Source organism: Podarcis cretensis (genome assembly GCF_951804945.1).
Source record: "Podarcis cretensis genome assembly, chromosome: 2".
Classification (NCBI taxonomy): Eukaryota; Metazoa; Chordata; class Lepidosauria; order Squamata; family Lacertidae; genus Podarcis; species Podarcis cretensis.
Window position 1 is genome coordinate 76,581,982 of NC_137171.1, and position 25,724 is coordinate 76,607,705.

At 41.3% G+C, this 25,724-nt stretch overlaps 2 protein-coding genes across 4 annotated transcripts; one reads left to right on the top strand and one right to left on the bottom strand.

Moving 5' to 3' along the window:
• Positions 1 to 147: 147 nt before the first annotated feature.
• Positions 148 to 3,261, top strand: SPCS1 (signal peptidase complex subunit 1). The gene is made up of 4 exons (XM_079967249.1): positions 148 to 660; positions 1,752 to 1,811; positions 2,373 to 2,459; positions 3,084 to 3,261. Exons 1-4 carry the CDS (start codon positions 295 to 297, stop codon positions 3,204 to 3,206), a joined length of 636 nt encoding a protein of 211 aa, XP_079823375.1. The 5' UTR covers positions 148 to 294; the 3' UTR covers positions 3,207 to 3,261.
• Positions 3,262 to 4,344: 1,083 nt separating this feature from the next.
• Positions 4,345 to 24,201, bottom strand: NEK4 (NIMA related kinase 4). Of its 3 annotated transcripts, XM_079967228.1 has the most exons (17): positions 23,879 to 24,200; positions 21,400 to 21,666; positions 19,752 to 19,949; positions 19,022 to 19,129; positions 18,784 to 18,822; positions 16,437 to 16,591; positions 15,733 to 15,862; positions 14,996 to 15,421; positions 13,652 to 13,705; positions 13,057 to 13,197; positions 12,520 to 12,654; positions 12,101 to 12,167; positions 11,148 to 11,254; positions 10,479 to 10,567; positions 7,349 to 7,548; positions 6,752 to 6,885; positions 4,345 to 5,974 (listed from the first exon to the last, which is right to left on the bottom strand). In XM_079967228.1, exons 1-17 carry the CDS (start codon positions 23,969 to 23,971, stop codon positions 5,882 to 5,884), a joined length of 2,436 nt encoding a protein of 811 aa, XP_079823354.1. In that variant the 5' UTR covers positions 23,972 to 24,200; the 3' UTR covers positions 4,345 to 5,881. The 3 variants fall into 3 exon arrangements, with proteins under 3 accessions (XP_079823354.1, XP_079823356.1, XP_079823355.1); XM_079967230.1 differs by lacking the exon at positions 13,652 to 13,705 and having other exon boundaries at positions 23,879 to 24,201; XM_079967229.1 differs by lacking the exon at positions 18,784 to 18,822 and having other exon boundaries at positions 23,879 to 24,199.
• Positions 24,202 to 25,724: the final 1,523 nt, after the last annotated feature.

Sequence of the window (25,724 nt, forward strand, 5' to 3'; positions counted from 1 at the left end):
GCGCGGACAGGCAGTCGGTTAAGACCCTTCGGAGCGCTCGAGGTCCCCTCCTCCGCGCGCGGGTGGGGAATGTTGGGGTCCTCGCGGCTCTGTTGCCATGGAGACGCGGCGTCGGCGGAGCGCTCCGTAGGCCGCGAAGAAGCCTGCGGCTGTCATAAAGAGGTTGTCGCCGGACCAAGAGGCGGGTGGTTCGGGTCGCGGGCGCGTTTATGTTGTGGTTATTGGGTTTTTTAAGCGCGTTTGAGGGACCGGTCAACTGCGCGACGCGGTTCCCGCCCCGGAAGTGCGAGCAGGATGAGGCGGGGCAAGAAAGCGGCAATTCCGGTGAGCTCTGTGGCCCCCGCCTTACGGCGCAGAGCTGCCTCGTCTGAGGATCCGGAAGCGCCTTTTGCTGCTGCTGCTGCCGCCGCCTCCTGCTCCCTGGGCTCTTCCGCTTCGCAGGGCGACCCTCTTCTGCTGCCCGAGAGCAAGGGGACCCCCGGCTGGGCTAAGGAACGCCGCCTGCCCGGCGCGGACTCGGCCTCCTCGCCTGTGGTGCAGCCCGAAACCAGCGAGCCTCCTTTGCCCCGGGAGAGAGTCTGCGACGGCTGCGGAACGCAAGACGTGGCCTTGCAGGCGGACATCATGTTCGGCGTATTCCGATCCATCCCGACACAGATGGTGGGTCAGGCGGGGAAGGAGGGGGCTTTTGGGGAGACTCTCCTGCGGAACCCCCCCCCCCCAAAGCACCATTAGTGAGAGCTTTCTTCTCTGCCGGGCAGGAAGTGGGGATGGGGGAGCTTGCTGGCCACCTGCCACAATAAAGCAGACGTGTCCTAAGCGGAGCGCGGGTGGCTTTGATGGGGGGGGGCGACTCTTTTCTTCTTCGTCCCTGGGGGCTTGGAGGAAAAGAGAAGAGCCAGAACTCCTAAAAACACTTGGGGCTGTTGAACCGACCAATTGTAAACCCCCGATCTCGTGTTTACTTAAAAGCCCAGCCCCTTAGATTTTGGTTCGCCTTGACTTCCAAGTAAGCTAAAGCGTGCTGAGAATTGTAGTCTTGAGGTTGAAGTCGGAGCTTAATATTTGGCATGTATAGTCAAAGCATATATTGAGTTTAGGGATCAGTAGGGCCTCATATTTGACATAAGTACAGTGGTACCTCAGGTTAAGTACTTAATTCGTTCCGGAGGTCCGTTCTTAACCTGAAACTGTTCTTAACCTGAAGCACCCCTTTACTAATGGGGCCTCTTGCTACCACCGCGCCGGCGGGGCACAATTTCTGTTCTCATCCTGAAGCAAAGTTCTTAATCCGAGGTACTATTTCTGGGTTAGCGGAGTCTGTAACCTGAAGCGTATGTAACCCGAGGTACCACTGTACAGTAAAGTGCTAACAGCAGCCATGTGGAAGCTGCCCAAGGAATGATTTTGCCTTGATTGCTGTGACGTGGATAATTGCTTCCCGCACGACTGTTCTGCACCTATTTAATGCAGAATCTCAGTGCCAGCACAACACGTTCACCCAACTGTGTGGAAACATTTTCTGATGCTTCCATGTTGTTAGGACATTTTTTTCAGAATATTAACATAAGTGAAGCCATGGAAATATGACAGCAAACAAAACAATGAATATTCCTACAAAGCTGCTATGGCAGTGATAGCACAGGAAACTATATCAGGATCTTCTTATATCTATATGCCACCATTACAGAAACTGTAAGAAGCATGGGGGGAAATACTGGTGCTCACAAATCTTTTTTCCATCCTCACAGGACTATAAAGGCCAAAAACTAGCAGAGCAGATTTTTCAGGGAATCATTCTTTTCTCTGCTGTAAGTATAAGTAAACAAAAATGCGATATATTTTAGTATTATTTTTTAAAGTAACAGAAGGCAATAAATACATAATATCTGAAAGTAAAGCATATGTATAGCAATAGTGCAACTCAGAAGCCAGACCCATTGTGTTCATTTGGATCACAACCTGTATGTAGCATACTGAGGCTAAGTTAATGATTGTGCACATTCCTACAGAACTAAGTTCTACTGCAGTTAGTGGCCTTAGTATGCTTAGGGCTGCAGCCTTTTGTTTTAAGTACTGTAAAAAATAGCTCTTGAGTAAGTAGGTCAGTATGTCACAGTAACATTAATCTTGCTTAGTTTTAGTGATTTATCTTGTATATGTTTATATTGTATAAGTTGAATTAATAATAATATTGCAGTGGGCCAAGTCCAAATGAATGACGGTTAAGAGCCCAATGTTCTCCTGCTATCAATTCCCTATATTAACCCCCTAAATGAGTTAAAATGTCTGCTAAAATGCTCATTTAAAATTCTCTCCATTCTGGGTTTGGAGAGTGATTGGAATTCTCATTGACCTATTGTTTCTTGCAGGTAATTGGCTTTATTTATGGGTACATCACTGAACAGTTTGGCTGGACAGTTTACATTGTAATGGCTGGATTTGCTTTATCATGCTTGGTAAGAATATTGCTTATTTTTGTGTGTGTAGCAAAAAAGTGAATTCAGCGAAGCTTGTGATAGAATGGTGATGTAATGAAAGCTCACACCATACAAGATAAGTAAAATATGTGTTTCTTTAGGACAGTGTGTTAATGTGATTCTAATCTTCAACAGTACCATTAGCTTGATACTCTGTTTTCCTTTGTGCTTTTTATGCTGCTCTTGTTTTTTTGTTTTTTTTTTGTTTTTTGTTTGTTTGTTTGTTTGTTTTTTGCTTATGTTTGAAATAGCTGCACTAGAATAGGGTTGCTTTACGTCCTATTTTCTAGGACATGTCCTGGAATTTGCCTTCGAAAATGGCACCCTGGATTATTTTTTGGAAATTGTGCAGATGTCCTGGAAAACTGGCAACTGGGGTTAAATCATACCAAAAATGCCTTAAAAAGCTCCAAAACACAAAACTTATTGTAGTTTTTGGGGTCTTCCTAAAAAAAATCCTGGTTTTTACTTTTTGAAATATGGCGCCCCTACTAGAAACAGAAACACTGCTCTTTTGCTTTGTATATACTCTAAAAGTTAATATAGGCAAAGCTCAAACTTTTACAAAAACATTGCCAAGGAAGTTTGTATTTTTCGTTTCAGCTCACACTTCCTCCGTGGCCCATTTACCGTCGCAATCCTCTGAAGTGGCTACCTGTCCAGGAATCTGCAGTAGATGATAAGAAGCCAGCAGACAGAAAAGTAAAAAGGCACACTAAAAACTGAAAAAATACATATCTTGTATCATTTTCTGTCATTAAATTTGATTTAAAATCTCTTATTCCTCTTCCTTTTACTTGGTTTGCTATTTGAGAATACCTTGACAGTATTCTAAAATTGGCCTTGCACAGTTTGAGTTTTAACAATGTGATAGTGCTTTTGACTTAACAGCAGCCTGGAAAACAGATGTTTAAAATGGAGTTATTACTATTAAAATGCTAGAGTGGCCTATCTTTGATAGAGATAGAATCATAAGATTCTAATCCAGCATTTTATTTTATCCATTGCCAGCTTGATGCTTTAGGAAGATCACAGCAGGGTGTGGCGTAATTAGTAATTTACAGACACTGCTTTTAAACATGGAAAACTTCAGGTTTTTATCTATTTTCACTGTGGCCCAAGATAAGTAGATTTAGCAGCCTGTTAGAGACAATGTAACATCCTGTAGTGTAATTCTGAGCCTGAAGTGGTGGTAGTATTGGAAATGTTAAACATTGAAACATGTCTTTATTTTTTTTCTATTTAACCCTTTAGCCATTGTACATACCTACAGCTCCTGAGGGTTAAAATTACCATGGTTTCCAAATAGGTCTGAGGTACCTTGTTTAAATTATCCAAAAGCAAAGATTTTTTTTCTTTGAATGACTCTTTGAATGCTTGAGAAAACTCTTCCATCCTTTTTCCACATGGAGACTTTTTATTGTCTTTTCCTAACCCCAATTTATTCCAGGTTTTGCTAACTCTACATTGAGTATACAAGTCAGTCATGTGAAAGGTTATGAAAAACTTTAGAAATGAAAAAAAAAGTAGACTAGCACAAGCATGTACTGTGAATAGTGTGTGTATTGAAAAGGATAGTGTCTCTATTGAAAAGGACAAAAATGGAGCCAAAAGAAAAGCAAGCAACTGATTTGACTGTGTACAAAACAGCTATGTAATGTACTCAAGGTACATCTATCTTCCATGTCATACTAAGGTACTAAACTTGTAGCCAAATTATTAGCCCATGGCTTTATCTAGCCAGGGGTCCTTCAAGACACATATGCTGTGTAATTATGGCTGAAGGAAAGTACCATATGAAATTTTCTTTTCTTTAATTGATAGCAGGATGAAAACCAGCTGGGTTTTTCCTAAGCAAGGAAAATATTTTGATAAAAGTAGTTTATTTTACCAAAAGTTAGCCTCACTTTTTTAAAGTTAAATATTCACACATAAAGCAACAATACAGTAGCAGTAAAGGGTTATATTCTGTCTTGTTGGTCCCAATGGAGATTATCATTTTGCAAGACCCAATTTATGCTGTTGCAGCAAAAAGCAAGCGGGGCAATGGATCAACCACAGGTAGCTTCCTAGACTTCATCAGAATTCCTAGGTTTCATCAGTTGTAGGACATTTTATGGCAATTCATTCTACTTGAGTTCTCTGGAACTTAGAAGCTTGCTTATACCAATCTAAATTGGGTTGTATCCAGAAATCTGTCCACATAAAATGAAGGGCAGGGCTGGTCCCTAAAGAAAGTTTGAATGGGGTGGGGAAGGGGCAGATCATAGAGAATTGGGCAGAGTAATCTTTTGTCAGGAAATGCTTTTGTGACTTAATGGGGAAAGGAGGAGGTGGAGAAGTTTTCTTATGCCCATCCCCCTTGGTGGGCAAATCTCTTGAGTATAGCCCATCATACAACATCCTTGAGGAAGGCCTGGAGCTGAGTGGTAGCACTTGTCTTTCAAGCAGAAGGTCCCAGGTTCATTCCCTAGCATCTCCAGGAAGGCCTGGAGCTGAGTGGTAGCACTTGTCTTTCAAGCAGAAGGTCCCAGGTTCATTCCCTAGCATCTCCAGACAGGGCTGGGTGAGATTCCTCCCTGAAATGCTGGAGAGCCACTGCCAGCCAGTGTAGCCAATACTGAGCTAGATGGACCAATGGTCTGACTCAGTATAAAGCAGCTTCCTATGTTCCTCTCATAGATAAAACTGAAAAGCAGCAAGAGTCTTCTCTTTCTTGGCCCTATTCTTTCAAATAAATCCTAACTCACTGCAGTTGAGCACTAAAAACGAGCAAAGAGGCCATGTTTAAGGACATTTTGCTTAGAGTGCATAGAAAATATTGTAGCTACAAAAGCTGGGTGTTTGTTTTTAATCTGAATTTTAATAATTACGGTTGCAACAATAGTAAATGCTTCCAGTATCTACATATAAAGAACCTGTTCCTTAGATGGCTGATTCAAAATATGGGATACAACAGGCTTACTCTGGTGTTGACTAAACATTTTTGGCATTTTCCTACTCTTACTACACTTGCATCAAAAGCCGGGATTAACGACATGCAAGACCTGGTCAAATCAGTGGGGATGGCTATTTGTGATTCGGCAGGATTGCAACCTTAAAAAACATCATTGATGATGTTTGATATTTATAGTAATAATTTAATATGTAAAAAACTGAAAATATTAAGATGTACTACCTGTATAAAAAAATCCCTAAACACTGTTACTCACTTACCTGGAAGAAACATGTTGCTATTTGTAAAGCTAAACAAGCTCTACAGCAGGTAACAAATCAGTAAAGTAAAAATTGTACCCCACAAATCAGTTGTGTACAGGAAAATAAAAATCCACTGGGGTAAAAATTGTTGAATAAAGTCTTGCTCTTTTCTTCATAAAGAAATAGCTGAATTGAGGTTTCTGTCAAAGCTTCACATTTTCTTCCAAGAATTTTAAATGGCGGGCCTTTATGCTGTAAGAAGTATACTTTTCTCCCATGAGCTTCCGCAAATGCAGCTGTTCAGGGTAGGAGGAAAAAAAAGGCTTTTCTGTGTTGTAATTCAAAACACAAATGATTCTAGTGTGAAATATTCAGGCTACAGTCCTATGTAAAGTTAAATAACTTCCTAAACATAGATATCCATAGGTTCAGGAATTCCTAACACTGAAACAGGATCAGATAGTTAGGCAGAACATCCCAAAGTGAATTTTTGGAAATTGCACAAATTTAGAGTAACAGTCAATTCATGTCTGACATTCAGTTAGTTATGGGTACTTTAGCCCGTCAGTTACAGTGAGGTTAAACATGTTTAATTACATTGGTTTATGTATAGCATCTAATTTCAAGTAGTGGCACTTCTCTGAAGTGCACGTAGATGGAAAGTATTCAAACTTTAAAATGGTGGCAGAGAGTGAAGCCTGTTCCAGAGGTTATCTGCAAAGCCCCTTTGCAATAAATAGGACTCTTTCGCTATTAATTTGCAGTTTATTCAGAAGGAAGCTCCATTGAGTTACCGTAAAAGGTAAGAGGAAATAAGATTACACTGTGTAAGATTACACAGTGAATTTCAATCACTGGAATTTAATAATGACTAATGTTATCTGGATTAGGAGTTGATCTGCATAAGAATTGTAGGACAAACAGGCTTGTTTTCAAAATAGTACATTATTTGGAGTTGTGCAAGGAAATATATGGTGGTTATTGGGAAATACCTGGACTAGCTGTTTTAAATGCTAGACGAGAAAAAAACAGTGTTGAAGAGAGTTGCCAAGTGTGCAATATGAAAGACATACTTCTCTTTTCTGTTCATCTTCCTCATCCATGACATCATACACCTTCTCTAGAAGCTTCACTCCAAGTCCTTGAACCACATCTGCTCTTAAGATCTCTACCAATCTCCTAACCTTTTCATGACCAGAGAGAACATCTAAAATAATAAGCAGAAACATATTAGATATCCTTAATTCTCTGTTTATTATTTTGTTTTAGTTGCCAGAAATCTAAATTGTAATTGTAGGAGTCCTGGTGAAACACTTTTCCTTTTATTCTGGTGCAAACAAATATCCATCTGAAGGACTTCCCAGACTTCAAATCTCAAATTTCCTGCTTCACTATACAAACAACTTTTCCCAGTCCAGCATCAGTACCCTATTCTCACATGAGGCTTGGAGTTTATAGTCTTGCTAAAGAGGGCATAGCTTTTTGCCATTTAAAATAAGGGGATGGATTAGAGGGCTCAATTGTGCGCTTCTAGACAGAAGAGGTGGAGCAAACAGCCCTATTTCCCCTCTTTATAAGCAAACATTTTTAATTGAAATAATGTTCCTGCAATTCAATTGTACAGCAGAATACCTAATCTGGGAATGATTCCTTTCAAACATGATACAGACCTGAAGGAAACTCCTGCAACTGGAATTCATCTGGTTCTTCTGATGCTTTTCCATGTAATTTAAGGGTGTCTTTGTATTTCCTATTAAGCCGGAACTGCGATTCGGGAGCTAGTATTGCAGATTGTGAACAATTTTCTTTATTATCCATTTTTAGCGTTTGGGTCATTAGCTGCACTAAGTCATGCATCTCATTTGTTTTTCTGCAAAAGGTATAAAAATCTTAAGTTTTTAATGCACAATTTATGGGAACTTACAGTGGGTTTAAGGCTACACAAAGAACTCTTTAATACTGATGGGGTATTAGGTTATTGTAATGGACAATTCTTATAGGTTGCTTGTTTCCTTGATCTGTTTCTATTCTGGTCGTCCTCCTTTTTCCTTAATTTGTCCTTATTTCTTCTTCTCCCCACCTTAGAAAGCCCCTCCTTTAAGAAGCCCACATCAAACTTTGAGGATACCAGTCCCTCACCCCACCCCCAGTGAGCAGGAACAACACACCCTGATCATTGGCTTAGCATTACTTCTGAAGTGGAATCTGTCATTGAAATTCTACTCAGTATTGATCCAGAGCAGAACTCCAACATATAGTTAGAGTAAAAACTTAAACATGTTGCAGAATTTCCAGAAAACAGACCAGAGGCAATTAGATTTCATCCAGCAGAGCTTTACTGCTACTGAAAGCAAATGAGCATAATGATCACTAATCCAATACATTCAGGATTGGCACTGTCCATAAGAAATCCAGTTGCAGCAGACTTAACTTAAACTTACAATAACTTATAAGTCTAAGCCTTAACACTAAACATACTATGTGCAGAACACCACACCAGAAGAAAAAGAGATAGAGAAAGTGAGATAGAGAAAGGCTCCTTCTGGCCTCTTATTATACTCAGCATGACCTTAAAGAAGAGATAACAGAGCCAGTTTAAGCCAGCTGTACTCAGCTGCTCTGAAGGAATAACCCAAACATCATGAAGTTTCTTTCACACAGGGCAGCTGTTAATTAGAATAGGAAAGATCTCTACACATCAGAGCAAAACTTTCTGCACTAAGAAATGCAAACGGGCAGAATCATGGGTTATTTAACTCAACCAAACAACAGTTGGGAAGCCAAGTGCAAGCCTTGGCTCCAGTTTAGACATAACGCTAAGTCATACTTTGCTGCTCATATAAGGAGGAGCGAAATGGGAGCTATCTTCCCTCTGGCTTGCTGCACACTTGCTGCTCTGCACACTTTTGCCTCAGGTCCCAGCCACCAATGGCATATGGCCCTCAAGCCGCAAAGTGTTCCCACCCCTGGTTTTACTGTGGCATGTAAATGGGGCCAGTATCTTAAAGAGAGGATATCTGCGGAAATGCAGAGTGTGTCAAACCCATGGGAAATTATTTGCTCAGTAAGCCTAGATGCAGAGAGAGTGTAACAGTTAAGTAGGACATGGAAAGAAAAAGGATACTGAATAAATGGAATGTACCAGAACGTTATTTCTGTGAAAATAGATTTGGCTTGCATGAACTATGATAGCCTTTATGAAAGGCTGTTTTTTTCCTGATTGAGGAAGTACTACTTAACATTTCTCTAATGCTTTTTTAAAGTTCAAAGCACTTCACATACACTGCTAGTAATGCTTGCAACCTTATATAAAGGTCAAACAATATAGCAGATGTAGGGAAAAGCAGATAAGGGGATAGGGAGTGTTGGCAGCAAAGAGGAAAGAATGACTTGCTTAAGGCTGCCTAATGACTTTATAGGGAAGATGAGATTTAAAACAGGAAATTCACAACTGCTTTAATAACACCAGTTTGAGCTGTCTAATCCTAGATCCCAGAGATGCGTTTGATGGAGTGTCATACTGGGGAAAGGGTTTTCCCAGGATTAAGAGGGTTGTGTTTAAGGCAAAGATTACCAAGGCAGATTGAGTTAATAAAATTAATAATCTCAAAAACATTTTAATACCAATTTTTTAAAATTAATCAGCAGAAGAAAGTACATTGGCAAGAAGGGTCTTAATTCGACTAGCAATACGCAAAATTATGCTATTAAATCAGGGCATGTATTTTCTTTAATGTATGTATCTCACTTATATTGTACAACTTTTTTGTCTTTTTGTTTAAAAAAACAACACTTGAAATGTGTTCAAAAGCATTTTTTGAGAAGTAGGTGAATGGCTGCAAGAAGTGGGTCAGTCCTTGTAAAACACTGACGCGCATGATCAGGAGCTGTGTGATAAGCATTGGAATTCTTATTTAAAGAACAGCAAAAAGAATGATCTAAAAATCTTTTTTAAAAACCATTTTATATTGAAGAATCTTTAATGCTTCCTGAAGCTAATTCAGAGAAACATTTCCCTGAGTCTTGAAGGGCAGGATGATCTGCCATCTGTGTGGCCGTGGTATGCAGATGCACAAATTGCTGTGAAATTCTACTCAATATTGATCCAGAGTAGCTTCCAATGTATAGTTAGCAGAGCAACAACTTAAACACATTGCAAGATTCCAAAAAAATAGACCAAAGGCAATTGTATTTCATCCAGCAGAGCTTTACTGCTATTGAAGGCAAATGTGCATAATCCAATAAATTCAGGATTTGCACTGTCCATAAGAAATCTAGTTGCAGCAGACTTAATTTAAACTTACAATAACTTATAATAAGTCTAAACCAGGCTTCCTCAACTTCGGCCCTCCAGATGTTTTGAGACCACAGTTCCCATCATCCCTGACCACTTGTCCTGCTAGCTAGGGATCATGGGAGTTGTAGGCCAAAAACATCTGGAGGGCTGAGGATGAGGATGCCTGGTCTAAACCTTAACACTAAGCATACTATGGCCACACCAGAAGGAAAAGAGATAGAGAAAGTGAAAATCCAGGCTCCTTCTGGCTTATTATTATAGTCAGCATGACCCTGACAGAAAGAGATAACAACTAGTTTAAGCCAGCTGTACTCAGTTTCTCTGAAGGTATAACCCAAACATGAACCTTCTGCTTGTTTATTTCACACAGAGAAGTTTTCAGAACCCTCTTGAATTAATTAGAATAGGAAAGATCTCTACACATCAGATCAATATTTTCTGCACTGAGAAATACAAACTGGCAGAAATACACTGAATGCCTACGGTTAAGGGAGAAGCCTTACCCTTCTTTACTGTCTCCATCTGATCTCTCTGTGGAGCTGGTGGAAGAGCTTAGTTCATCTTCAGTAGAGCAACCAATTAAGCTCTTTGTCTGTTGAAGGCAAAACATGTATTTCAAGCACAAAAAACTATAGACAAAACAGTAGCACAGTCCCCCAATATCTCTTCTTGCAAAAGGGCATTGATTTCAGGGGGTGTGTATACAATTCTTGCCATATTCCGTAAAGTAACACTGGCTTGGAACCTATTTAGATGCTAATAACAATATACATTTGTGGAAAGCTTTTCAAAGCAGGTGCACAAAATCATTGTGATAATGGAAAAGGCTTCTCATTTTTGTAGATGCTACTGCTACAAGAGCAAGGTTTCTTCTTTGAGTTGCATTGACTTTTCCAAAACCGATTGGGCCAAACTGTGTCACAAGTCGCATGTGCCAAATCATCTAGTGTATTTTTCAGGATAAGGTTGTTTTGCACAGGTTTTTAAAAGTCAGTTTGACAGCAGTCAATGGCAATAGAATTCAACATTCCTAGCAGGAAATGCTTTCTAATACAATCCAGTCTGTTTGGAAATATCTCCATGTGAAGGACATTGTAGCGCTGTAAAGCATGTGAGTGACAGCTTTGAAAGCTAGTAACTTTGAATGTTGCAAATGCATGATTTCTGCTTACCTCACAGATTGCAAGATCTGATGAAAAGTGAGCAATTTGGACATGATCATCTTCTGGAACTTTTGTTTCTGTGGCTGCACTGTGAGAAGCTCTTCTTGCAGCAGGCCCTGAAAAGGGGTAAATTAAAAGCATTCAGAATCTACTCTTATTTTGATTGTTCACATTCATTCACATGCTATCTCTGCCAAACACACTCAAAGTGGTTCATAAGAAAAATGGAAAATAAAAAGTTAAAATAAGACAGCAGCATACTTAGAAGGCAAAATACACAGCACAATGATGTTAACTTAAGAAAACCTGGGAGGCTGTAAAGCAAATCAGCCCATTTCTTTAAAAAGAGGCAAGCAAGGTAGACCACTGGACTTCAAAAGGTAGGGAATTTCATACCTGAGTAGTTATGGCCAGTTATGTTAAATTCTGAGCCTGAACCTGCTTAATTATTACAGTCCCAAGTCTTCACAGACATTTGCCTGGATTTCATATTGATGATATGCAACAGAGCCTAGTTCAGAGTCTTTCAAAATCACCACCATTTACTGATTTAAGAAGCTAAACTCTTGGACACACTTCCTGCATCTGACAAAGTGGTTCTAGTCCACCATGCCACAACAAATTTGCTAGTCTTTTAAAAATGCCACCTGACTTTTTTCTTCCTTCCCTTTCTGCTGCAAACAGACTGACATAGCTGCACCTCTGTCATTTATCCTTTGACCAAATGCAAATTTGGATGTTTGATCCCCATCCCTGCCAATTATGACCTGACCTCTCTACCTTTAAAAACATACCGTACTTATAACTTTGAGCAGCCATGAAAATTTGGTGGATGAGTGTTCTGTCTCAGTTACAGCCATTTGTTATTTGTGAAGATACACTTTGGGCAGTGATTGCAATGAAAATGTGTTATAGCTAAGAAATTGCACCATATGCTTAAAAGGGGCAAAGAAGTTAGTTACCAAAAGGAAGCATGTCTTCCTGAGATTGCTTTAGTCTCCTCCTCTCTCGTGCCGACAGTGGTCGATCCTTTAAAATAAGTAACAGTGATATCAGAACCAAGATATGTGGCTTTGTAGTCTGTCATAATTGACCCGTCGATATGTAAAACGTAACTGAAAACTGAAGTTTCCAAGACAGTCAATACTTCACTACCTTTTCTCCACTGACTTATTCTACAAGGTTGATATAGGCCTTCAGGAAAAGAATCCCCCACCTTCTTTACTATAAAATAAGTTTGCCAACCCTGTACTAAGTAGGTTTACAGATCTATGATGGCAAAGTAAGTACACTTTAGTCTATGCATTGAAACAATGCTGAATCTGAGGCTTCAAAGAAAAACTGATAACATTAATACGCTAAAAATGTGTCTGCAGCAAACCTTAGAAACTGCCACTTCGGTACTTCCAGATCTGTTTATAGCCCTTGTAACTGCAGCATCCTGCTTGTCTGTGTTGTCTCCTCTTGTCTTTGCATTCATGTCAGGAACAGCAGGCAATGGTCGAGGACCTGTATCCTTAAAGGGAGAAAAAGCAGCTATGTAAAAAACATTTTTTCTGCTAAGAGGTTAGCTATAAAAGCACTCATCCTTCAATACTACCTCAATACAATCCTTCTATACTACCAACACCAAGTCAGTACAAATAATCAGGCAGGTACTTCAGCTCCACTTTTTGCACACCCACGCTAATTCTGTACATTGCAGAAAGCATAATATTATTTACTGTATATTATCAGCATGGGTATTCTGTTACCCAGTTGTCCATAGCAACACTTCTAAAAAAGTTGAGACACTTCTTTGCCCTTTGAAAAAGCATACTCTTAAAACATAATGAATCTAGAGGTGCCAATAGAAAATAGAAAGATGCTGCATTTTAATTAAGGAGTGTTTTCTCTTTTTCACCCTCTCTGAACATACCTCAAATTGCTCTCTTTTCTTCTGCCGTTGCTGTCGTGACAGGGAAGGCTCGTGAACAGATCCCTGGGGCTGAAAACGGGGGGTGCTTTCGTTTTGAACTGCACTGTTAGCTTCTCCCAAACTTCTGAAGGAGGCTTCAGCCTAAGAATAAACCCAAAATTCTTTGTATATGCTTTCCAGATTCAAAGTGAGGACACAGCTATCAAGGACTACTAACTATGACAAGTATATTCTGGCTCCACTGCCAAATACAGCATGTATCTCTGAATACCAGTTGCTAGGAATTGCAAGGAGAGAGAGCGCTGTTGCACTCAGGTCCTGCATGAGGATGCTCGAGCAGATGGGCAACTGACCTAACCCAGAAGGGTTCTTCTTACAATCCAAAGTATACACATGTTTGAAAAGTGCTATCAGGGACCCATAACTATCACCTTTTTCTCATCCTCATCACCAAACCTACACAATTCATTTATGTAGTCAACAGCATTTATGTAGCCACCCAGACATTTTACATTCATTTGTAGGACAATTTCCCAAAAGAAGCCACCAGTTTAATTTCACATGCCTTGCAAAACCAAAAAAATTGTCTACTTACCAGAATTTCTACAGGCACAAATGGTGCTAGAAGTTTGTCAGTAGAATCCAGACTCTGGAAAGAGAATTTACTGCATTTTCATTAACTTTTACCAATCATGATACTAGCTAAAAGTGTAGTGTAAACATTAGCAAAACAAATGAGCAAATTATTTGAAATGTCCCATTACTGTAAAATAGAAAGGGTAGGAGGAGTGGCTGGCTACATAGTATCCAAGTGTCACTTCTCTGAGCCCAGGAAAAACACTGATATCACTGCTCTGTCTTCTTCCCCACCTTGGCTAGATAGGGACCTGGCTTGTTCTGTTCTAACACTGCTTCCAATTAGCACCAGTGAGTCTCACAAGACAGGGACACCCTGCATAGAGACAGGGAAATAGGTGTGCAAAAACATCCTCAGACAACATAAACCATTTCACTTCATTGTTTTCCAGTGGCCCAAGCCAAGGCACTCTGGGATATCCAGTTCCAGGGGAAGTGTCTCCTCCCTCCTCCCTCCATACATGCTTGAACCCCAGAAATTGGGGATGAGCTGATGTTCAAGGGAGGAGGACAAAGAGTAAAAAATAAAGACCATATGAGGTATGTCCAAGTCCTTATGGTCACCTAAAAGAGCTGTTTATAGCTTGGGTCATGTTGATTAGTTGTATCTGATGCTGTTTCATCACAACGTGGGACTTCCTCCTCTCCCCATGCACCTTCAAAATCTGCCCTGGAGAGTTCCCCAATGCTCTGGAGCAAATTTTGGAATAGTGGCACTGGATACATCCCTACATGACCAAAAGAATAACAAACTAAACATAGCAACCTCTTTTCTGCTAGTTCTGTATGTAAGGCTTTGGACTGAGGCCCAATATAAAGGTCATTCGGCCCTTGGATCTGAACCCTCAAGTCTGATGACACGGCTGGTTTGTATATCTGACGGCTTCAATCCTCTTCAAAATAATGCCTAAGTATGTGTGTAACAATGACAATGAAATGTGAATAAACAGAACAGTGCACTGTATTATGGGGGGGCTGTCTTGAAAAAAGCAATCGCCTTTTCAAAAGGGGGCGGGCATCAGATTAGTGAGAAAGGGTATATAAAATGATGATAATAAATTGTAGCAGAAATGTAAAGTCATTCATGGTCACTAAAACATTTTGTCCTCAGTTCCACCCTTCCTCCAACCACCCTTGTGCTGTGCAAGAGCTCTGCAGCTGCTTTATCTGAAACAAAGAGCTAGTGTAGCTACGTCCTAGATCAATTACCAATAAAAACCCAGTGCCATTAGTTGTTGGTCCTATTTCCAAAAACTTTGCAGCTTCTATTACATTCCTCTGTATTATAAGATAAAATAATTACTTTATCACTCGTGTGTGGAATCTCTGAAACAGGTTGCATAAGTTTCATGGTATCATCACCATCAGCTGTGGTATCAATAACACCCTTTTTAATAGCTACAGTTTCCAGACATGGATTTGTAATGCTCTGCAACCTTTCTTCCTTACACTGTGGTGCGGTTATTCCTATTTCAGACTCTGCTTCACTGGGAATACTTGAGCTACGGGGCTTTTTATCCCCTGTGAACGTTCCTGCAAGTGTCTGTTTGCTTTCAGAGTTCCTCTTTTCCAATGGAACAATAACTATGTCCACTTTGCTCATTGTTGCCACTGACATGTCCGCGCTGTTCAACCCATTTGTGTTTGCGCTTTTTTCAGGCTCAGGTGCCAGTTTGTTCGAGGAAGAAACCTGAAAGGTTTTATTATGGATTAAACATTTCTCTTCATTCTGTAATTAAAATGAGGGGGGGGGGGGAATAGAATTAATATACCAATCCCATTAAACATTTTATTCAAATGGAATTTCAAGAGCCCATTTTTTTTTTTATCCCATGCAAAATGGCTGGATTCAGAAATGCCTGAAGACGACAGGAGAGCCTGCTCCAGCTGCTGAAAGATGCCTTTGTCCAATTTTCAAGCTGCAGCCCCCCCCCCTTTATATTCAGCCCCCTGCACCATAACTCATCCCATCCAGCAGTGTCTCCATTTAACTCTGGATCCAGCGCTCTAAGTCGAGTTAAGAACTAAAATCTAACTCACCCTTTTAGATTTCCTGGAATGTTCATTAGGAATCTTCTGGGGTGTTACATTTCCATTTTTCAATTCAGCATCTCCTGAGGAGCTCTGGGGTTTGACTTCAGACATTTTCTTACGATTTTTGGCTGTTTTCCTTCAAGGCAAAGGTAGGAAATGCAAACATTAAGGAAACTACAGAATTAAAAGATTTGAGCAAGTATTGTTTTGCAACAAATCAAGGTTGCCTCCGGTCCCTATGTATGCTTTTAGAGTACTTTCTGAAAGAACGACACATGCAACAAACACCTATACTTCTTGCTGTATATCCATATCAATATATGGGTGTAGATAAGCTTTAGGTAGCCCACCTATAAGAATGAAAGAATTGCCTTGCTGGATCAAGACTGCAACCAGCCTAACACCCCAACAGTGGCCAAATAGATGCCATGCATCAAAGGACATGGCTTGTTTGTTCCTGACATCCAGCTATCAGAAGCAATCAGAACCAGTCACAAATACATTTGGCTTGTCATTTCTAATATCCTTTGACGCATCTATCATCTATGAATATTTCTGTTCATTGCAGCCACATTGCTACACATTACAGATTACACATTACCCTGTGCTACACATTACAGAAACCCATTAATCAACAAAAAAAAACAGCTATTCCAACAACTGCACTGAACTCCTTGCACAACGTAATTTGTCATTTAAACATTTCTTACGCCTTTGTAGCTTCCAAAAACAGAGAGATTTGGTGCTTGATGTAGGGTTGCCTTAGGATGCTTCTCACACTGGGCCTCTCCTCTGGCTTTTTACTAAGCATCGTTCTTATTAGCTCTTTCAAGTGCATGCTGTAATCTTTTGGCATGGGTGGCAGCTGTTAAGAGAAGCAAAACTAACTTTATGGGACTTCTTTGGCTGGCTATAAAGTCATGATGGGAAACCCCCCATGATGAACGTCCATTCATGGCATTACATCAGTCATTCAGATATAACTCAAGCCTTGGATATGTTTTTCTAAAAGGCAGCGTTTCTTCAGAAAATGCACATCACATGCATCAGGCAACCTGCAAAGCAGGGCTGGAACGCTCCAGCTGGCTGTAGCAACCATTCAACTTGTTTCTTAGGGTAGGAAACGTCAAAGTTCACTCTCACATGCACATGGATTACTGCTGCTTCTGTCACTGCCTGTAGGCTGCTCTTTCGTACTTCTCTCTCTACTGGGGTACAAAGTGTACTGTATTATTGTGCTCATGTGGCACTTATCCTTTGCATGGTGTGGGCCACACCTTTTAGTGTGTCACATTACAAAAATATTGGAGCAGGGAGGAGCACATGCATTTGAAATATGCACTGCCAAGATGCAAGATCTGGGGAGCTGCATGGCAAAAGACCAGAGTAGCCCAAGGCAGCCGTTCAGCCTTCCAAAGCAGATCTGGCTGGCTATTCTCCATTATTCCTCAATGATATTTGATGGCCAGAGTATGTATTGAGAGAGAAAACAGCCAGTCTAGGAGAAAACTGTGTTGTTGGTCTCCTACCACAAAACTGCAGGTAAGCAAGCTTCTGGATGGTTGTGCCTAGTGGAGTAAGCAGAGCATGAAGGAGAGGTCTAGAGTGTAAATGGGAGTTTTTACAATGGTTCCAGTGAATATTCACCGTGAAAACCAGAGTTGCTACACTCCTCTCTTGGTGCTGCTATGCTACCCAGGCTAAGCCATGGTTTGCATCATGTGCAAACCCATGCTCTTGGCTTGTCACATTTGATGCTTGTAGTTTGTTTGAGGGAGACAAACCAGGAACCTGGGTATGCACCTAATGATAAGCCAAACCATGGCTTAGCTCAGAGTAGCACAGCAGCAACAGGACCAGGAGACAAGTGAAGCAGCTACAATTTTTGTTCTGGGGACCTATGCACTTGCTTCTTCTCACTAAGCCACAATTTGACATGACACACATTTTAATGCACAGACTATTGCTTCTATTACTATTTATCATTAAAATCTTAAAAATTATGTTCTTATGCTTATCGCTTTCATGCTAGCAAGGTAACTTTGGTATATGTGGGTTGCCTCAGGTGACTGGCATCACTTAAGAAAACCATCTGTGTTCTAAAAGGTTCAATCTTTCCTGCTTATTCACATGATCTGTGTCACACATGAATAGTTAGGCGAGTCACTGAAAAAGAATTATTACTGAATGTGGCTTAATAACAAGAGCTAGACTCCTTGTACAGCTTCCCTGAGAACATTCCTGCTCTTAGCAGACATTCTCATGGTACCACAGGCAGTGAGGGTGAGCAGAATCATTACTGTGCTGGCTGGACTCCTCAATTACAGTCAAAGGCAGCTGGTATTGCAACAGAAGCAATAGTGCCTTTGCTCCTCTTTCTCTGCACTGCAGCCTGATAGAATGACTACCACTAAATTAATGTTTTAAAGCAGGGATGGGGAACCTGTGGCCCTCTAGATGCTCTTGAAAACTATCATCAATCCCAGCCAGCATGGCCAACAGCCAAGCATGATGGGAGCTGCAGGCTAACAATATCTAGAGACAGATAGGTAGCCGTGTTGGTCTGCCATAGTCAAAACAAAATAAAAAAATTCCTTCCAGTAGCACCTTAAAGACCAACTAAGTTAGCTCTTGGTATGAGCTTTCGTGTGCATAGGTCCCCAGTACAAAAATTGTAGCTGCTTCACTTGTCTCCTGGTCCTGGTGCTGCTGTGCTACTCTGAGCTAAGCCATGGTATCTGAAGAAGTGTGCATGCACACGAAAGCTCATACCAAGAACTAACTTAGTTGGTCTTTAAGGTGCTACTGGAAGGAATTTTTTTATTATTATTATTTTGTTTTGAATATCTAGAGAGCCACAGTTTCCACCCGCAGCACGTCTTAGAATAAGTTTAATAGACCAGTTAACATAACACTACTGGTGTATTTAAAAAGACATTAATTTTCAGGTTCCCTTAATATCAGCATGCATTCATATCACACACCAAACAACAAGAAAGCACACACACTCTATCCTTACACTTAAGACTGGGTTTTTAAATCATGCTGAGAACTTACTGCACATGTGGTGCTTGAGGATATCCCAGGGATTCTACACTGAAAAGGAAAGCATTTTCCTTTCTTCAGCAGTACAGTTTATATCCATTATGTCCTTAGATAATAGCCTATTACCTAGTCTACACACAGTTTTTTGCAACATACAAGGCGACAGGAAAATTCTTGCACATATGGATACTTCAGCAAGTATGAATAATGGCCCACAATTAGCGTAACAAAAATGATAAAGGAATGTTACCTTTCCTTCAATAATTCGATATACTAAGGAGTTCATATCTTTAGCATTGAAGGCGTGCTTCAGTGTGGCCATTTCATAGGCACAACAGCCCAAAGCCCAAACATCAGACTGAAAGCAAAAGCAGAAAAAACATGTGTTCTAGAGGTTCTTTAAAACAGAATCAGACAACACATTAGCAGGCCATTTCACAACTTGGAAAGGGAGCCACAAGCACACATAGGCTTCTGGATTGTGGTCAATTTGTTTCACTAAGGTTTCTTCTAACAGAGGCATACAGCTTATGGACAAATGGGATCTTTGTTTTATCAAAGAAAATAGATAGTGGAGGAAGGAATTGCTTTTGCTTAGCTGGGAAAGGACACTGGATTCTTGTGAACACATGACGAATACATCAGCAATTTTTTAAATGGCATGTAAAAGTTTTAGACAGCTAAACGCTTTGCCTGAACTGTACAGTATTTCTCATACAAATATAAAAGGCAATTAGTATACTACCTTGAACCTTAATTCAAGCTCACATTCATCAATATAGATGTAAAGACTTAGAATTCCTGTGGTTTTAATAGCCACTCAATAGAAGAACTAAGTTGGTTTTCAATTACATCTCTTAGCTTGCTGTCAAATCCAAAAGTAGAAGCAAGCATCATTGAATTCATTGGTCTACTTCTGAGCAAACTTAAAACCATGTTGCAGCTTGGAAAAGGAGTTCACAACACATAATATACTTTACCTTATAATTGTAAGGCTTGTTAGAGAACAACTCAGGGCTCATGTAGTAAGGTGTGCCAATGAGAGTACTAGCCATGTCATACTGATTTTCCAACACTCTAGCTATTCCCAGATCTCCCACTTTGATGATATTTGAACGTGTCAGGAATACATTCTGAGTTTTGAGATCTCTGTGCAGAATGTGCCTTTCGTGCAAATACTGAAAAATAACATAACAGTATTTACAAATCTCTAACTCACAACCTAGGTTACCTCACAGAGTTACAGTACTGCATGCATAAAAAGAAATTCTCTTGTGCACACCACTCTTGAGTTCTTCAGGGGGGGAAAGCAGGGTACATTAAATCAGCCTTCCACAACTGGGTGTCTCCAGATGCTTTAAACCACAACTCTCTCTTCAGCTGACCTCTGCAGGTCTGATGAGGAAGGAGTTATTGCCCCATCCTTTCTCATCCCCACCAGTGAGTGTGGCTCTCACCCCCTTCAGTGCTGTGTCAGCTTAAAAAAAGAGAAAAAGTGATGCACGGCCAAAAATTTTTGCATGGTCTAGATGACTGACCATGCTGGCTGAGGTTAATGGGAGTCCAACATCTGGAAAATAATTTAAAGTAGACGCAGCACTGAAGTGGGTGGCGAGGTTTCAACACCTTTGCACAACTCAGCTCCCTAGTGTAGAGGCAAAATGCTTCCCCACTGGTCATCAGGCCCATCATTTGATGAGTGGGGAGGGAACAATAGGCTCCTTCCTCAGCTAATCTGCATGGATCAACTGAGAAGAGAATATGTGCATGTGCCTGGAGGTGGCTCAACCTAATGATGGCTTGTGGCCCTCAGAGGGTTGACAAAGGCTGGATGTGGACCTCAAGTAAAAAAAAAAGTTAGCTACACCTGGTCTAACTGGATCAAGACTATCCAAGAATATTTGAAAGACTCCACACTTTTCTGTTCTACACAGAAAAGCTAGGATGTTAGAAAAGATAGATTCTAGATTGATTAGAAGCATGCATAGGTGGCAATAATACATTTACCTACTACGTTGCTATATCTTATTAAAGGATTACAGTCTAAAAGAGGTTCAAGTCATGCCAAAATTCTAGGAAAGGTTTATTTAAATTTAAGAGACTAAGTAAGAATCAACTGTTTCAGATGCAAAGTTATGTTACCTCTGAGGGGCTTCTGCTGGTTCCCTTACTGTGAGAAGCAAAGTTACAGGGAACCAGGCAGAGGGCCTTCTCGGTAGTGGCACCCTCCCTATGGAACGCCCTCGCTTCAGATGCCAAGGAAATGAAGAATTACACAACTTTTTGAAGACATCTGAAGCATAGCTGTCAACTTTCAGATTTGAAAATAAGGGATCAGCAGCCTCGAAAATAAGGGATCCGCAGCCTCACCTGCCCCGGGGACAGTCTACGGGATATCTAACAATCCAGGATAGCAGTGGGAAGCAGCGGGAAATGGCACTGGAATAAGGGAATTTCCCGCAAAAGAAGGGAAGGTTGACAGCTATGATCTGAAGGCAGTCCTGTATTGAGAGGCTTTTAACGCTTGATATTTTTATTAAGTTTTTAGATATGCTGTAAGCCACCCACAGTGACTGGGGAAACCCAGCCAGAAGGGTGAGGTATAAATGATAAAATTATTATTATTACCTGCAAAGCCATAGCAATCTGAACAAACCATTCCACCACCTGACTTTCAGGCAAAAGCTTTCCCTTCTGTTCTTTCAGCTTATGATATAGGTCCCCTCCTTCACAGAAGCCCATGACAATGTATAGGAGGCCATCTTCCCCTTCCCAGGACTCCCTATAGGTGACTATATTAGGATGCTTTAGCTGAGACAGCAGCTGGGCTTCTTGTTCTGCTGATTTTCTCTCACGACTCGAGGCATGTTTAAGGTTCAGCCTTTTGATAACATACTGCAGAAATGGAAAAAAAAATGAAGTTATAAACAATCACAAGTATATTTAGTAGGTTTAAAAATCCAGCATATAAGCCTACTGTGTAAAAGTCCAACTAATTTTAATTGAACTTTTATCATCATACTGGCCTCAATCCAGAGAATCCAATTACTTGTACTGTTATAATCAACAGTTTAAGCTAACTGCAACTAAGTTCTCCAACTGTCAACAAAACTTGAAGCACTGCTAACTTTTTCTGGATTGAGGCCAAAGTGTTTTGGATCCGAATGTTTATAAATATGTTTGTACCCTCTGATCCCAAGGCTGAAGGCATTGGCCCCAATCCAGCTGTACCAGCTCTAACATAGGCTGAATTCTCATGCCCTTTGTGATGAAGCCCCACTGAATACAGTCAGACTTGCCTCTGAATAGACATGCATAGGATCGCACTGTTAGAATCCATGCAATTGTTCCATAGGCTGGGCATTTCAGGGGGAAAAATATATTTTTGTAACTGACTTAGAATATGTTATAAATGAATGCTGCATTCATTTAATAAATAATAATAATAATTTTATTTATACGCCGCCCTCCCCAGCCAAGGCCGGGCTCAGAGAGGCTAACAAGCAATAATAAAAATAAGTTGAATGAATACAACTTAAAAACAAGATTAAAATACAACATTAAAACATTGAAACTTTAAAACATTAAAACATTAAAATGCAGCCTCATCACAGGAGGAGAAAGGAAAAAAGGAAGAAGAAAGAGGGGGAGGGAATCAAATTGACTCCAAGCCAAAGGCCAGGCGGAACAACTCTGTCTTACAGGCCTTGCGGAAAGAAATCAGATCCTGCAGGGCCCTGGTCTCATGAGACAGAGCTTTCCACCAGGCCAGTGTTGAAAAAGTCCTGGCTCTGGTTGAGGCTAATCTAACTTCCTTAGGGCCCAGGACCTCTAGGGTGTTGCTATTTATGGACCTTAAGGTCCTCTGTGGGGCACACTGGGAGAGGCGGTCCCATAGGTACGAGGGTCCTAGGCTGTGAAGGGCTTTAAAGGTCAAAACCAGCACCTTAAATCTGACCCTGTACTCCACCGGGAGCCAGTGCAGCTGGAAAAGCACTGGGTGAATATGCTCCCATGGCAGAGACCCCGTGAGGAGCTTCACTGCAGCATTCTGCACCCGCTGGAGTTTCTGGGACAGCTTCAAGGGCAGCCCCGCGTAGAGCGAATTACAGTAGTCAAGCCTGGAGGTGCCCGTCGCATGGATCACTGTGGCCAGGTTGGGGCGGGAAAGGTAAGGGACCAACTCTCTGTGGTATCATCAGATCCAAAAAGGTCCCCAAATGCAGCTTATGCTGAGGAGAGGTTTTTGCAACTTAACCGAAAGGTGCAAGATGGAAATGAAAGTACAGGATAAGTACTTAATTCGTTCCGGAGGTCTGTTCTTAACCTGAAACTGTTCTTAACCTGAAGCACCACTTTAGCTAATGGGGCCTCCTGCTGCCGCCGCACCGCCGGAGCCCGATTCCTGTTCTCATCCTGAAGCAAAGTTCTTAACCTGAAGCACTATTTCTGGGTTAGTGGAGTCTGTAACCTGAAGCGTATGTAACCTGAAGCATATGTAACCCGATGTACCACTGTATAAAAAAAGTCAACGCAGCATCCTCTAAATGCAACAACTGTCAGATTTTCAGCTGCTTAACTCCTACGAAATAATGAACCGCAAACGCTCAATTTCACCCTAACACAACAACCCTCTTCACTGGGGTTTCCCCTCCCTTACTGCCCCTCTTGCTCAGCAACTATCTTTTGCCTGATTGAGGAGTGAGGTTATTACCTCTCTACCAGGTCGCTCAACCATTGCTACCGTGTCCTTTCTTTTAGCTGATCAAAATGACAGCAAAATCTGCAAGGTGTTGTTTTTTAGAGGGAGCAATTAGAATAAGATCTAATGTATTTTCTATTGTTAAGCTTTTACCACTATCTTCACTGTACGTTTTATTTCATTTTATTGCTGTGGCTGATGCAAATAAAGATTCTTTTTCCACCTGTGCCTGACGGGTGGGAAACCTGCGGCCCTTCAGGTGTGTTGGGCTCCCAACTCCCGCCCGTTGCGCGGCTTTCGCAAAGTCATAGCAAAGGCTCGTCAATGCTGCCCGACCCCATTTCAGACCCCCTCCTCTCCAAGCAGGCAGGCAGGCAGGCAGGCAGGCAGGCAGACCCTCCGTACCTGTTTGTTGTCCTGCCGGTGCCTCACCAGGCTCACTTCCCCGTAGCTGCCCTTCCCCACGGCCCTCACGAAAGCGTACTCGCCGACGGGCATCCTCGCAGGGTCCCGCGGCCGGCACGGGAGGGGGGGCGCCTACGGAAGCCGCCCCCCGCCCGCCAACCGCAAGGACGCGGCAGCCGATGCCATAGAGATAGAGCTACAAAACCTCCAGAGACCATAGAGAGCACCCTCGTTCGGTGGGGAAGGGAAAGGAAAAGACAAAAAAGAGCGCCTTGCTGTCTATGGTAGTGATCCTGGTCGCTGCGGCGGCCATCTTGGGCCCGGGCAACATTCCTTGACTTGCGCATGCTCCTCTTTTCAATTCGTTGGCGCCTGTCTCGCGCGGGTGGGTTGAACCCGCTTTCGTCTCGCCGAAAGTCTGAGGTGCCGCTGCTGTCTCTGATTCCGGCAGATCAGGGGTTCCCAAGCTTTTGTTTCTCACGGACCACTTGAAAGTAGCCGAGAGTCTTGGCTTCAGTTCTACTGAACTAATTTGTTTGACGTTGCTTTTGGTAGCGATGGAGTGTAACGGCTTCTTCGATTGCGACGATTCTCAATTGTTTTCATTGCTGCTTTTGCTATTTTATTGCATTACAACTTTAATTCCGTAGAATTCAAATTGTAATGTAGTAAAAATACAATATAAGAAGCAATAAAAGTGTAGCTTTAAAAATCAACATGGATATATAATGTGGACGTGTCACAGACCACCACATTGAAATTTTAATATTAGTGCGGACCAGTTTGGGAACCACTGCCTTAACCTGAACCTTGGTGAGGGGGATGGGATTAATTTGGAGCCTGATTTATTTATTTTTTAAGTTCAGGGCAGATGTCTCCTGCTTTGAAAGGGTTGCTCTCTTCTGCTTTGACGTCCTGCTGCGTGCCTTTAGATTCTTGTGTGCAATGGATTACACTCCAATCCTGCATAATGTTTACTTCGAAGTAAATTTTGCTGCGTTCAGTAGGACGTGCATCCAAATGCTTCGTAAATTTATTTGGGATTAACCTACAGTTACATCAAAATTCTATGTCTTTACTAGGTGGGACTTGTAAGCAATAGTGTAAATCTAGAATACTCCACTGTACAGGCACGTTCAGTTTTAACTTACTGCTCCATGAGTAACGGGAAATATGATGCAGACATTGAGTCACTACTTTAATATGGATTTCTTTTAAATGATTTTTCAAAGTATACCCAGGAACTTTGCTGCCCATGTGTCCTTGGGGAATACCTAGTTTACCTCAGCATAAACCTTAGGTTCATAAATACTTTGAAAAAGGAATCATAATTCTCTGAGAGGAGATACAGAGGTCCAAACCAGTCAGAGCTAGAAGTGTACTAGAATATTAAATAATTACTTTAGTTTAATTTTGTGTACAGTGGCGCTTATCCCTGTCTGTATTCTCAGGTACTTCCTTAACCCATCAATGCCTCCAATAGTTTCCCTATAATGTGAATTATAGGGGTATTTTATACAAAAAACAGTATGTCTCATGTGCATTAAGTATGCCTGAAAATGAGAGCTTCTTAACATGCTTTTGCAATGTCAGAATGTCAACTACGGCTATCCACATAGCTGTGAGAGTAGTATGTGATGCCAAAGGCACCATTGGGCATGCAAAAAACCAGCACTGAGGGTTGATTAGGACACTACAAGCTGAAAATCCAGTATCTTTTGACCTGGTATCTGCTGAAAGGGATAAATGTGGAATCTGCTTCAGCTATTTGGTACATATATATTTTTACATGATGCACCAATCGCTTGACCAATAAACATACAACATGTTCAGCAGATAGAACATG